The sequence below is a fragment of the Chroicocephalus ridibundus genome, chromosome 25, assembly GCF_963924245.1.
Source record: "Chroicocephalus ridibundus chromosome 25, bChrRid1.1, whole genome shotgun sequence".
Classification (NCBI taxonomy): Eukaryota; Metazoa; Chordata; class Aves; order Charadriiformes; family Laridae; genus Chroicocephalus; species Chroicocephalus ridibundus.
Genome location: NC_086308.1, coordinates 1,087,507 through 1,101,915, shown reverse-complemented (window position 1 = coordinate 1,101,915; position 14,409 = coordinate 1,087,507). Strand labels below are relative to the sequence as shown.

The following is a 14,409-nucleotide window of genomic DNA, read 5'->3' as shown; positions in this document are numbered from 1 at the left end:
ACTAACCTCCTTTTCCTCCTGCTGTGTTCAGCCTCCAGCCCAGGGGCTCATGGGGAAGCAGAGACCCCTCTCTGCCCCCCAGCAGCTGCTGAGCCCTGTAGAGGGGCTGTGGGGTGAGCTCCCCAAGTGTTGCTTCACCCTGTGGTGGGCTCTGCCATGGGGCCAGCCCAGAATGGGCTGCTCTGCTGGTCTGGGTTCAGCTGGGTGAGGGCGAGGGAGGTGAGGAGAGCTGGCCTGGACTGCAAAGTGACCAGGAGAGAAAAAAACCAAAGAGCATTAGCTGGGCGGTGTGACCATGCAGGGTGAGGACACGCTCCCGTGGGTGTGCAGTGCAGAGCCAGGTGTCCATGAAGGGAGCGGAGACACGTAGGTGCAGGAGAAAAGAGGCTGCTGTGTGCCCTTGGTGGCATGAACAGACCAGGAAGGTGTCCGGGACATTCATCACCCCAGCATGTCCCATAGGCCATTGCCAGCACCTGCCACTCGCCCCAGGTAATGGGTGAGGTTTGCTGGTCTCAGCGCCTTTGTCGGGGGAACACCCCACCGTGCCCAGTCTCTCTACTTGCCCAGACCTTGGTTGACCCCACAGCAGGACTGTCTGCGACCCTCCGTGTGGGACACGGCTGGGGCTGGGAAGCGGTCAGGCACTGAGGGTGCTGTCAGTGCAGGAGGGCGGACATGGACTGAGCACTGAGGGCTCTCAGGGCATTTTGCCCTGGTGATCTCTCCCCACCCCTGAACCGATGCATCCCACGGGGCTCCTGCACAGTGGGACCGAGCGTGGGGCTGGGGCTGTGTATGGAGAGGGCACTGGTGTGGGCCACAAAGCAGGTGTTCAGGAGGTGAAAGTAAGGACAGGTTACAGAAAAGTACTTGGCATTTATTGTCTGTGTTGCACAAGAATGTTTTTAGGAAAGGCAAAGCTCACCTGGAGCTGACGGTTGCAAGGCAGTCTTGATGCCCTCCCCTCTGCCCCTAATTTTGCTCTGGTCACCCCCAGAGTAGAGAGTACTGGCCACTCTTCTTCTTCAGCAGTCTCTAGGGCCAGTTGGATGGCTTTCACTTCTGCAAACTGCCTTGACACCCTTTCTCCTTCCGTGGCTTCAGCAACTTTTTGTGTGGGACTCCACACCACAGCGTCCTACAGGTAGGTTTCCTACAACACGACAGGATCTTCAGTGAACGGAGCATAACACCTTTCATCAGTAGATGACAACTCATTGTATGAGGGTGCCACCTGGGCATGAGAAACCTACTCATGAGATGCTCCAAAATCTATGCCCTCTGGACAGTTCATAATCTCTTCAAGGATTGCTGGAGGTTTGGTTTCCCTGGTCGAGCTCACTGTGTGATCAGCACTACCCGCTTAGTCCATGTAGCGTCAGTCGCGTGATGTGTGGAGGGGATATCCAGTGTAGCACAGGCAACTGCTGTGCCAGGAGGAGCCGTGCTTGCCTATCAACAACTTCTGAAGTGGCTCAAACTCCCTCATACACTGTCAGGATCTCTTTTTCGGTTGGGGTGTTGAGGGCTTCCGATCCTCAATACCCTCATCTCCAAAGCCTAGAGGTTGACCTCAGGTTTCTCCCGATGATTTCTGCCAGAGGCTCCAGGTGAGACCACGTGCCCCAGCTGCACTGTAGAGACCATTACGCACGGCTGGTCCTGTCTGGACAGACCCAAAAGCTACCACACGAGCTATCTCCACACGCACTCAGAATAGATCTTCTTTCAGGTTACTCCATAGAGAGGGCTCACAAGCTGATTACAACCTGGAATATGCATTCTCCAGCATCCCACAAGGCCTAAGAAAGCTTGTGCTTCCTTCTTCTTAGCTGGTGGAGACATAGTTGCAATCTTGTTGACCGCATCCATAGGGACATGACGGCATCCATCCTGCCATTTTATTCTCAAGAACTGAATCTTCTCTGCAAGTCCCTTGACCTTGCTTCTTTTATGGCAAAACCAGCTTTCAGAAGAATCTCAATTGTTCTTTTTCCCTTCTCAAACACTTCTGCCTTGTTGCCCCATATGATGAGATCATGGATGTATTGTAGATGTTCAAGAGTATCACGCTGTTCCAGTGCAGTTTGGATTAGTCCATGGCAAATTTCAACACTAAACAACGATAAGAAAGGATTGCTTCCTTCTTATTTTGTTCTTTATTTTTCTTCTTACACAATAAATGATGCCAGCAATCTCCAGTTCATGTTGATCCTGAATTTCTGCTAATGGAGCCTCGAGACCCTTTAAGGCAAGACCCTTTATTGCAAACACTCCATGGACAGGCTTTGTCTCAATCTCCCCATGTCTCTCATCTGGCAACCAGGACTTACAGCAGCCTGTTCAAACCTGAGCTTTCTCCACTCCAGTCCGTAGCTGCGTGTTTCCACTCCTTGGCACCGGTTCCCACCCGCTTTACCTTGAAAACGAGCTGACACAGAACGGTGTTTCCTAATGGCCAACAAAGGAAATCAAAGGCAGGCAGAGTTCAATACAGAGAAGACATGCCTCAGCTGTATGTCACGTCCCCATTCCCTGCCCTGAAGTTCACTTTCCATTCTGGATGGCCTTAGACCAATAGAAAACACATTTTCCTGTCAGGCACAGATCCCAGACTGTGTTCCGAGGACATGTTTATTTTAATACATTTCATATCTATATCTCCTATCTAAAAGAGGCTGGGTGCAATGAAGGTTGGATACGTTGGATAGATCCTGCCTTTATCTCTTTGCAGTCAAGCAATGGTCCCACCTGCTAGCACTTCCCTCCTACCGTCCCTTTTTTTGAGGTGGCCAAATCTTTATGGGGCGTACAATGGCATAACACCATGGCCCTCCAAGTGCCAAACCGTAACCGGTGTACATGTTCCCTGAGTTCATCCAGGCACCGTCTCCTTCAGGCACCCAGAAATGCAGTGCGAGAGAACATGCTTTGGGACATGTTCCTCATCTAAAGGGAAGCTAAGCAGCCTTTAGCTCCCCACCTCCTTCTCTGGACCCTTTTGAAAGATGCATGCAGCATTTACTTTTTGCCAGATGTCAGGGAGTCCCGCCAGTCTCCAGGACCTTTCCAAGATGAGGGAGAGTGGCCTCACTGTGACATTCTCTTACTTTCCAGCACCTCTGGATGTACCCCGTCCATTCCCATGTACTGGTAGTGGTTGAGTTTGCTCCAGTAGATCCTGATTTCATTCGTGTCCACCATTGGCTGTTCTTGTCCAGAGTCTTGTCCCAAGGCACAAAGCCCTGAGAGACCTTGCTGGGGAAGTCTGAGGCAAAAAAGACATAGAGTATCTCGGAACTCTCTCTCCCTACTCGAACTCAATACAGCAGTGTCCAACTAATATCTTTGTTTTCTTCTGGAAGAATTCCTGAAGTTGGAAATCTCGTTATGATTCCCCTGAATTTACTTTCAGGTTTCAAACTGAGTTTTGATACAGGCCAATGTTCTCCTTGGAGGATGCTGTCCTTGAAGACCAGCTGTACAGAGCTTTGCGCCACCTTCAGTGCTCCTGACCATTGGATCCCCACGAAAACTCCTCAGCGTAGGCCAAAGGGAAAAGGACCTCTGAGGTCCAGCGTTTGCAGTCTTCTGTTCTGCTTCCTCACTCCCCTGGAGTGCTGGGACCCCACTACGTCAGGGTCACGACAGCCAATCTTCACGTCTCTGACCAGCTCTTCCTGCATTGCAGGTATCACATCAAGGTTGGCATTATTTTTGTTGGCCCATCTGGCAGCTGTGCGAAGACATTGTCCTAAGACACTCCAGAAACCACCTGGACTGGACATGCTGCTGTGCTCCTCTTTCAGAAGCTGCCAGTATCATGGCAGTCCCCAGCGAGACCCAGGCTCGTACAGCCAGACGCTTCCCTGGGATCCTTCAGAAAGACTGTACCCTCTTCCTCATCCTGACTGTGGGTTCCTTATCTCCCACCATGACAGGACACTTCTACTGGCCTCTCCTCTCACCCTCCCCCACAAAGGCTCACCAAACTCTTCACCTGCCCCAAGGAGTTGCGCCATACATCCAGTTAACGGCTTCACTTTCAGGAAACCCCACTCCTGATCCTTCCAGCCTGTCTCTCCTGAAAAGCCTGTAGCCATCCATTGCAGCACCCCAAGCTGTGTGCCTTGTCCCACCACGCCTTGGCAGTTCCTCTGTCAAAGTCAAAAAGCACAGGCTCTCTCTCAACTTGTCTCTTCCCCTGGCCGAGAGTTTTGGTGCACATCTGGGCTGTGGCACCTCAGGTGTAGCTCCAGGCCAAGCTCGGACGTCTCTTAAAGGAAACCTGGTACCAAGCATTGAAGACCTTCTGTGTGCAAAGGCTTTGCTTCACGGCAGAGACACGGTCAAGTGGACGGCACCTGGAAGCTTAAAGCTGAAATTGGATGTTGATGGTGAGCAAAGCCTGCTGTCTGCAAGAACAGAGAGAAACAGGGCTGGGAAGGGCGGCCCTAGCAAGAAAGAGGGGTTTTGTCAGTGGTGTCTCTGCAGCCCTCAAGGGCCTTTAACAAAGGTGAAGGTGATCTCCATGAATGACAAGGTGCTGCTGACAGGTCCCCCATGAGATTTTTTTGCCTGTTCCTTGACTGTATTATGAAGAGGGCGAGTAAATGTTGGGCAAGAGAAAAAACAGCAGTTTGAGAGTGCAACACATGAGTGGAGACCCTGGTGTGATGTGTCTTGTGTTCTAAACTGCCTCACATCTACTGCATGGAGAAGGGAGAGACCTTGCCCCACTGCAGTGGCAATCAGTCACTTGTGTTATGAAAATTTGCAAGTGGCCCGTGCTGACCGAGCAGAGAGGCTAGGACACAAAGTACAGAGGTGCACGTGTAAATATTTAGTCATGTGCATGAGGTGTCCGAGCTCAATTGGGGTACCTCAAATGTGGTTAAACACAGGGTTCTTATGCCATTCAAGCATTCAGGTACCTTATTATTTGACTAATGACTAACTAACACACACACGGAGTACCAATTCCTAATCACAGTAAAACTGCACAAAGTAGCTATATCTCTGCAGCTCCATCAGCCATCAGCCTTCTCGCTGCTTGTCTATTGATCCAGACGTCCCCGGAGTTGGTCTATTGCTCATTACTTGTCTGTGATGCTGGACACTGGGAGAGTTTCAAAGGTGTGTAAGAGGGACGAGGATACTGGCATTATCTCGGTTCTCCAGGGGTATCTTTTATCCTTCATGGACAGCTGACTGATTCTGAGAAGTCCTTATTTTGAGGGCAGGGCTGTTCTTCTGGTCCTTGTGATGAGCTGACCTCCTTTAACTCACTTACCCAAGCATGATAAATCAGTACACAATGGGAGCTAGCTAGATATATATCTTAAGAAAGTCAATTCATTTTCATACGATAAAGACTGATGGGCATAAGAGTTAGGAGGTAAATTTTGATAACCTTGGATCGGAGGATGTCTGTGGCCAGGTGGGTCCTGCAGAGAGCTTTTTGGTGGTCAAGGATCACCTCTTCGTCATCCAGAATGGTCCATGCCAACATGCAGGAAGTCATGCCAATGTGGCAGGAGGCTGGCATGCATGAGAAAAGAGCTCTGAGTAACATCAAGCCTGAAGAGGAAGCACAGAGAAGGTGGAAGCTGGCTGCCTTCCAGCCTCCAGGGTTCCGTGGTTCTGTGCTGGAGAGGGCCATTTGTTTGTGTGTGTGTGTGCTTGTCTGTGCATGGGGGAACTGGAGGGATGAGGGAATCCCGAGGCCAGCTTCTAGAGAGATGGAGGGTCTGAGACCAGCTCCTGGAGGGATCTGTGCGGTCTGTGTATCTATAGAGGTATACATCTAACACTAACGCTAACTAGCATGCAAACAGCCCCATCCCCATTGCCCTTTCTCCACAGACTGTGGATTGTCTTGGTCTGGAGTCTTCCCAAGGTCCCTTCCAGGATGAGAGACTGTGCATTTCTTTCCACCACGGGTCTTCCCTTCATGATGAGGGGGAGAGCGCTCACGTTGCCCATGACCTCAGAAGTAAGCAGACATAACTTTGGTCCACTCCGCTGTGGGTTTTTTGTCCCACTCAAGGCATTGACTCAATGCTGCTCATCGGGTATCTCCAAACCGCTTTCATCATATCCTGAGTTGAACTTTTGGTTTTCCTTTTTCCTCTTTCCCCTTCCCAAGTTCTTTTCTTTAACCATTGCCGTAGATTCCTCTACAAACAGCCCAGCTTCTCTTTCCCCACAGGCCCTACATTTGCTTGCTTTGTGCCCTCTCTACGGGGCACAAAGATGTTTCTAACATAGCTGTTGTGACAATTCCTCTGCTGGACAGTACAAAATTAGGAAAGTCTTTAATTCCCTGTAGTGCCCTGCAACTCCTCGTGCTGTTATCTTGTGCTGATGCATCACCACAACCATGGTGAGCTGCCTGCACGCAAACATGAAGAACGAACAAAATGGATCTTCAGTCCAGGGGGACCTTGGGAAATTCTGGGAGTCAGCCAGAAGAAACTGCTTAAGTTTTACCAAGAGAAGTGGCCAGTCCTGCATCAGGGGGAAGAAAAACACCGTATTACAGTGCCAGGTGGGACGTGACAGGATGAGCAGTGACCCTGAGGAGAAGGGCCCACGCATTATGAGGGACACCACATGAGCCAGTGGCGCAGGCTGACCATGAACAAGGCCAGCTGCACACAGGGATGGGTTAGGAGGAGAGGGCTACCCAGACAGCTTGACTTTTCATGCCCTTTCAGTGAGCCGTGGTGTGGCCACACCTGGACGTGTCTGTCCCTCTGTGGGAATTCCTGCTGTAGACAGGTGGGGAGGAACGGGAGAGTGCCCAGAGGAGGTCTGCACATGGCCTCTGCTTGAGGCCCCACACCCCATCCTTCTGACCTCTGCCATCCCAGCACAACCCCAGGAACATGCTGTCCCTGGAGAAACACCAGCCTCTCCAGACAGCTCCAGATCCCCCTCCCACAGGATGGGTGGCCTTTATGTCATCTGTGTGAAGGGCTGGGGTACGTCCCTCAGTTAAACCCACGATCTTACCTCTCACCAGACACCGACTGGTGACTCCTAAATCCAGTCCAATATCTCTAAAATGTTACAAACGGACAGTCAGCTTTTTATTCCTGGACACATGGAGGAGGAAGAACTTCAGGGGTGAATTTCCTCAGGCATGTTTGGAGAAAGACCCCAGCATTAAAGCACTGCACCAGGGAGATCTTGCTTTGTTAACAGAGACTCTGTGAAAGAGGCCAGCTCTGAGCCACTGTGAAATACATTTTTAGAAGGGAACCAGGTGAAACTAAGACGTAAATGTCTCAGGTGCAGTGACACAAGTGAAACCTTTGTGTAGGAGCATAAAAACCATAAATGACAATATCAACAGCAATGATGAGAAATGTAATCATTAAAAACACAAAGCCAATAACAAAACACACAAAAAAGCAGATGGAATCAAACAGTGCGGGAGTCATTTGTGGAGAGAGGTGGAACATTTCTCCCTCTTGAAAAAAATCCATGAAATCAGATACCTAATGGCCTCCTTGAGCTCCTGGTTCCTCATGCTGTAGATGAGGGGGTTCAGTGCTGGAGGCACCACCGAGTACAGCACAGCCACCGCCAGGTCGAGAACTGGGGAGGAGATGGAGGGGGGCTTCAGATAGGCAAACATGGCAGTGCTGACAAACAGGGAGACCACGGCCAGGTGAGGGAGGCACGTGGAAAAGGCTTTGTGCCGTCCCTGCTCAGAGGGGATCCTCAGCACGGCCCTGAAGATCTGCACATAGGACAGCACGATGAACACAGAGCACCCGAAGGTTAAACAGGCACTGACCACAAGAAGCCCAACTTCCCTGAGGTAGGAGTCTGAGCAGGAGAGCTTGAGGATCTGGGGGATTTCACAGAAGAACTGGTCCAGGGCATTGCCCTGGCAGAGGGGCAGGGAAAATGTATTGGCCGTGTGCAGGAGAGCATAGAGAAACCCACTGCCCCAGGCAGCTGCTGCCATGTGGACACAAGCTCTGCTGCCCAGGAAGGTCCCGTAGTGCAGGGGTTTGCAGATGGCAACGTAGCGGTCATAGGCCATAATGGTGAGAAGACAATACTCTGCTGCAAGAAAGAAGATGAAGAACAAGAGCTGTGCAGCACATCCTGCATAGGAGATGGCCGTGGTGTCCCAGAGGGAATTGGCCATGGCTTTGGGGACAGTGGTGGAGATGGAGCCCAGGTCAAGGAGGGAGAGGTTGAGGAGGAAGAAGTACATGGGGGTGTGGAGGTGGTGGTCATAGGCAATGGTGGTGATGATGAGGCCACTGGCCAAGAGGGCAGCCAGGTAGATGCCCAGGAAGGTCCAGAAGTGGAAGAGCTGCAGCTCCCGCGTGTCTGCAAATGCCAGGAGGAGGAACTGGGTGATGGAGCTGCCATTCGACATTTTCTGCCCCTGGGCTTGGAGACCTGTTAATGGAAAGAAAAGCAGTGAGAAGTTGGGGAAGATTTCTCTCAAACTAAAGTATTCAATTGGTCTTAGAAACCCACCAAACTGGCTCTCTCCTTTCAGGAAGAGCTTTTGCAGGTCCTTTTTGTACACTCTGGTTGGTGCTGGCTGATCGTCCACCAGAGAGCTGTGATCTCTGCAGGATTCAGTCCTGCCCTACAGCCATGGGTAAAAAGGAACACGGGGTGATCTCAGATTCAATCCACTCCTGGCATCAAAGGGCTTTTCAGCATTGTCACCCGACGGCAGGGCAGAGCTCAGGGCACCTTGTTGTTGGTGTTGTTCTGTTGTAGTTTCCCCACCACACCTGAGGAGTGTTTTTAAGGCAGAAATCCCTGGCATTTCTGCTGTGCTGCAAGTGAAACCTTGTGGGTCCTACGAGCCAAGGGGACTGTCCCTCAGTGCAGAGCGAGGACAGCGAGTTTGTCCATCGGAATTGCTCTCAGCTGCCCTGTGCTGCTGCCTCTTTGAGCTGGAGGATGATCCCAAGCAGACATTCCCCTGAGAAGAACCTGGACACTGCTGAGAGCAGAGGAGTCCCATTTACAAGCGCAGTTCTCCCAGCCCCTCACCTGAGCTCATTGGACCCCAGGAGGATCTCAGCTCTCCCCTCCCAGCCAGGGACACAGGGGGCTCACTGCAGCTGCCTACATTCAGCCCTCCAGCTGGATTTACACGCCTTGGCACTGACATGTCTACTCCGTGGGGCTGCTAGACGACACAGGGATGCCACGGGAGAGCTGAGCCCTTCTGGAGGGCAGCGTGCAGCCAAGCAGGACGCTCCTGGGAAAGAGCCAACTAGCCTAAAGATGGGGTGGCTTACTCTCAGCCCCACACACTGCAGACCCCAGAGCCCAAAATATTAAAGGCATTTGGATGCTTTCCTCCCTGGATGCACCTGCATGACAGGACGTGCAGCATCAGTGTCTGCGCTGCACCTGAATCCTCACCCCCCACCACAGTGGAAGAAGGGAAGGAACAAGGACAGCAGGGGCAAGAGGGGAACAGGTGAAAATTCTTCTTCAAAAAGAGCCAGGACAGGGAGACACTTGAACATTTCTCCTCTAGGGTGTGGGAGAGGAGACCAGGGAGTGTCTCCAGGGAATGTCTGTGTGGTGGTGGGGAGGTGCCATCCTAAATGGAAAAGGAAATTCCTTTCTCCCGCTCCCCATGCATCCCACTAAAGGTGGAAAATTCAAAATATGGGCTCCATTTCTTTCATTTAAATGCTGCCTTGAAGTCCTTCTCCAAAAGGATCCTCTGCAAATGTCCTGGGGGTGATCTGGAGCTGGGAGGAAACACGACCCACACAGCACCCTCACGACTGCAGAAGGACCCTGCCGTGACACGACTGGGGTCACTCCTTCCACCCACAGCTTCTCCCCGCAGCGCCATGGGGAGCTCCCCGGGCAGGCTGAGAGCTGACCCTGGCAGGCAGCAGAGTCCCTGGCCCAGCACACAGTTCCCTGGGACACGGGGACCCTGCTCTGAAGGACAGCCCTGAGCACCCCTGCACGCACACCCACCTTCACAGCCCGGCAGCCGTCCCTGGGAGAAGGCAGCCGACATGCCCTGTGCCTTTGGTGATGTGGTAGGGGTGCCCTGCTCTCGAGCACATCCTTCTCAACACCGACGGAGCCTTGAGAGCCTTCCTGACAGATCACATTAGCCATGGGCTATGCCAGCTTTAGGAGACTGCTCCAGGGAGCCTCTCTGCATTATACTGCAGCAGAGACACAGCATGCCCTGTCCCTCTGACGGTGCAGCAGGGAAGCCCTGCTCCACACGTTGTCCTTCTCCTCGAAACTAGAGAAACTGTGAGAGTGGTACTTGCAGATCCCGTGGGCTGGGGGTTGTTCCAGCTTCTGGAGATCCCTCCAGCAGCTGCAGATTCAATGCCCTGCAGCCAGAGACTGTGCAAAGGCTGTGAGGATTTCTCCCAGTGAGCTCTCAGCACCCTCCCACCCCAGGCTGCCTTTAAGATCCGCTGGCCTCACACGTCTCCCCTCGTTACCTGCAGGCAGTGCCCTCAGCCCTGCTGCCCTTTGCAGAGGAGCTGCTCCTGGGCAGAGCTGTCTCTCTGCAGCGCTGCCCGCTTGCCACGAGCTCCCTCCATGCCAGGAGCCCAGCCCAGCTCAGACGCAGAGGACCAGCCCGAGACGTCACTTTCTCTGCCTCCTCGGGGCTCCCTGGAGGTGTCCCTGTGCCTCCAGGGGAACCTGCTGGGAAAGAGACTGAAGTAATACTGTGTGGTCTCTCTTGCACCTCTGGAGAGACGCTTCTTTCCAGACGGGTAATTTCTGCTATCAGAGAGAGCTGCGCACGAGAAAGGTCTTGTTCCTTCTGGTATGAGACAGGAAACCTGGACAGTGCCAGATCTCCTTTGCCCCCGCTGAGCGAAGGCAGTCGGCTTCGTCAATTGAGGCATCTCCTCCTTGGTTTGTAGTCCTGGGTGTGAAGTGGACTCAGCTCTCACTTAGGGCTGCCACAATCCCACAGGAGGGGGGATTCCTCTTGCCTCTCTTCAGGTGGGCACAAAATAGGCACCTGCTGCATGGGAGCTGCTGGTCTCAGCTCCCAGCGTCATTCCTGGAGATGGAGGCCAGCAGTGAACTCTTCAGACTCAAACACCTACTGACATTTCAGGTCTCAGACGTGGTCCAAGATACGTGCCGGTAACTGCAAGATCTAACGGAGCAGTTCATAGAGACAGGGCAGTATCTGGTGCCACCATCTTTGAGATTCAGGAGGAATTCCTTTGGCCACCAGCACGTGCCCACATTTCGGACATCTGAACTTTTCCCTGCTCTTTCAACCCAGGGCAGCCTTCTGAGGTAGTCAGGGGACCAGATGGACTCATTGCCATTGACCTCATCCATCTTCTCCATCAGCCGTGTATACTAGATCCCCACTGACTGTAACGGCAGATGTCTCATGGACATCCCCACATCACCTAACCTAATTCAGGGCAGCTACTCAATGGCCATGGACAGGCCTGTTGTGCTACAGGAGGTGCCAGGGCTCTCCAGCACAACTGCAGGTGGCCGGCAGGGACTGCACAGGACCTACGGGAAAGGCATCGCCTTCAGAGTGGGTGCGAGACACACACTCCAGATGCCATGTCTCATAGATTCAGTTTCTGTTGGCCGGCAACTGAATCCCACAAGGGCAATGAGGCAGGGTCTGACCCACCTCCATCCAGTCGATGCAGAGCAGTTCAGGAACAGGAAGCACATCACACTGGGATCTCCACTCATTTGCCTATTTAAGCAACACAAGGAACTCTCCAGAATAATGACCCCAGGTCTTATTGGAGACATTAATGACCCTGACACCACTGGAAGGGGAACACAGCAGCATGCATACTGTCCAGCAGGTTTCTGGGTCTCTTGGGACAACATCTTTGCACTGGCGCAAGGTAGGCCAACAAAGGTGTTGCTGAGTCCAGTCAATTCAGAGGGAATTCTGATCAGGGGTGTGAAAATGTCAGCCTGGGCTGTAGCGACCATGAAATAGTGGGGTCTCAGCTCCCAAGGGGAGTGAGAAAAGACTGAAGCCAGACTACAGATGCTGGGTCTCTAGAGGAGAAATGGGGATGGCTTTAGGTAAGCTAGAGCTTCCCAAGAGTAGACCCTTGCAAGGCAAGGGTTCGAGGGCACCAAGAGGAGAGGCTGCTGCTTCAGGAACAGTTAAAGAAGAAACAAAGAGAATGAGTGGCCACTGCTGGAATTTAGTAACAGCAGGTGTAGATGAATCTGCGATTCTCTGTGTCCTTCTTGCCTTGGTCTCCTCCAGCAAGCTCTCCCAGGCCTTTGTGCCTTGAGGCAGGACTCTGGAGGGAAAAAAAAACCGTGGTGAATTTGGAGAGAGTCAGGAGTTACTTGAGCAAACACAATCCTTAGCAGTCTATGGGACTGGAGGGGTGGCATCCGAGGGAGCTGAGAGGGCAGGACGATGCCACAGTAAAGCCACTCTCCATCATCATTGAAGGGATCTGGAGTTTGCGGGAACTCCCTAACAACTGGCAGCACCCAAATGCTGCAGGCACTTTCTGCTGTGACCCTGCTTTGCGTAGAATGTTGGTCTATAGAAATCTTGCAAGGTCACTTCCAGCCTGAACGGAAAGTTCCCAGAACAGGACAATGTCTGCCACCCTGAGACCTGGAATCTGCACTCTGCTCTTCGTCCTCACTCCCTCGGGAGCTGAGACTCCACTCTTTCTTTGCTACTAGAGCCAAGGCTGACAAGGATGACACAGGTTTTCTGATCCAGGTGAGCATCGCCTTGCTTGGCCCATCTGGCAGCTCTGCTAAAAAGCTGAGGCAAAGAGCCTCCAGACACCTCAAGGAGCATTTGCACCGTGCTCTCCTGGGAATGTCAGGGGGTGCTGGGCTGACTTTTGGCTGCCAGGTGCCCACCCAGCTTCACTCCCGCTCCCCCTCCTTCTCCACTCGCCTTGCTGTCTGCAGGGCTGTTTCTCTCCATGTGTCTCACTCCTCTCTCTTACGGTGACTGCACGCTGCTGTTTAGCCTTGCTTCAATATGCTATCACAGAGGTGCCACGAGAATTGCTTACTGGCTCAGCTTTGGGCAGTGGCATGTCCCTTTTGGAGCCAGCTGAAAGTGGCTCTCTCTCACATGGAGTCACCTCTTGATCCCTTTTCTCCTAAGCCACCTCTGCAGCCCCCTCACCCCTACCAAAACCTAGTCATGTCAACGCAATACACAGGGTCATTGATTTCCCCGGTAAGACATTACGTCGTTGGTGAGCCCAAGGCTTCCTCAGGTTGGTTAAATAAGAGTTGGTCCCCTTCTTCTCCTTCATTATAGGTTCTTTGTGTCAGAGCAGAGATGTGCTGGACCTCAGTCGTGGCACCAGGGCCAAGCTCAGGCGTGCAACAAAGCCAGCTATTACCAAGTGCTCCCCACCAAGTGGGAAAAGCACTCCCTGCATCTACTGGATTGAGATGGGACAGCACTTGCCTCACTGCAGTTGCTTGAAGGAAAGCACTGAACGCCTCAGAAGGTCTCTTGGGGTCTCTTACACGGCTGCTCTGAATGGGGATGATGTTCGCGCAAGTCCTGTGCTGTCCCTGCCGGCTGCACGCAGTTGTGCTGGAGAGCCCTGGCACCTCAGGCAGCTCCACAGGATGGAGTTAACCTTGAAATTGGGCAGCTGCCCTGAATTAGGTTGGGCATTGTAGGGGTGCCAGTGAGAACCCAGCCCTAACTGCCAATGGAGATCTGGTAAAGACAGCTGGTGGAGAAGAGAGAGAGACGTAGCTCTTCAGATGGCAATGACTCCATTTGCTCAGAGGAATAGCTCTATAGGCTGCCCTGTACATAGTGAGCAGGAACAGGCTTCATTGTCCTAAAGGTGGCCATCTGCTGTCACTTCAGCTGCCCAAAGCAATGCCCCCAGAGCCTCCAAAATGATGGCCCCAGACGCTGCCCTGTCCCTCTGAACTGCTCCATCAAAGTTTAGAGATACCTGCACATGTCTCGGGCCACCTCTGGCACTTCAAATGTGCACTGTGGTTTGCAGGGGTACAGGAGATCCCTCCCTTTCATTGTCTGGGTGTCCTGTCTCATAGGTGGAAAAGAAGAGGTCGTTCTGGGACCTAACTCTGCCTCTGATAGGGGAAATGATACTGCCGGAAAGGAATGTCCCCCCCAACAGCTGAGGGAGGAAACATCAGTCATGACTTCAGCTTGTTTCACAGCAGGTTCCCCTGGAGCCTCAGGGACATCTTTGATGGAGCCACAGCGAGCCGAGAAAGTGCCACCTGATTAGGTCAGAAGTCCTTGTTTGCATTGCATGGAGGAGACTCAAGCATGCACATCATGTGCATGTGGGGAGAGGAACCCGAGTTGAGCACAAGTGCCACCAGCTATTCCCAGAGCGTCCACAAAGGGCTGTGGGACACAGTCTGTCTTCG

At 52.6% G+C, this 14,409-nt stretch overlaps 1 protein-coding gene across 1 annotated transcript; it reads right to left on the bottom strand.

The window, feature by feature from the left end:
* Positions 1 to 7,543: 7,543 nt before the first annotated feature.
* LOC134507622 (olfactory receptor 14J1-like) lies at positions 7,544 to 8,062 on the bottom strand (the record flags this gene model as incomplete). Its single annotated transcript, XM_063318416.1, has 1 exon — positions 7,544 to 8,062. A coding segment is annotated over exon 1 (519 nt), but the record flags the coding sequence as incomplete, so codon positions are not given.
* Between the last annotated feature and the right edge of the window lie 6,347 nt (positions 8,063 to 14,409).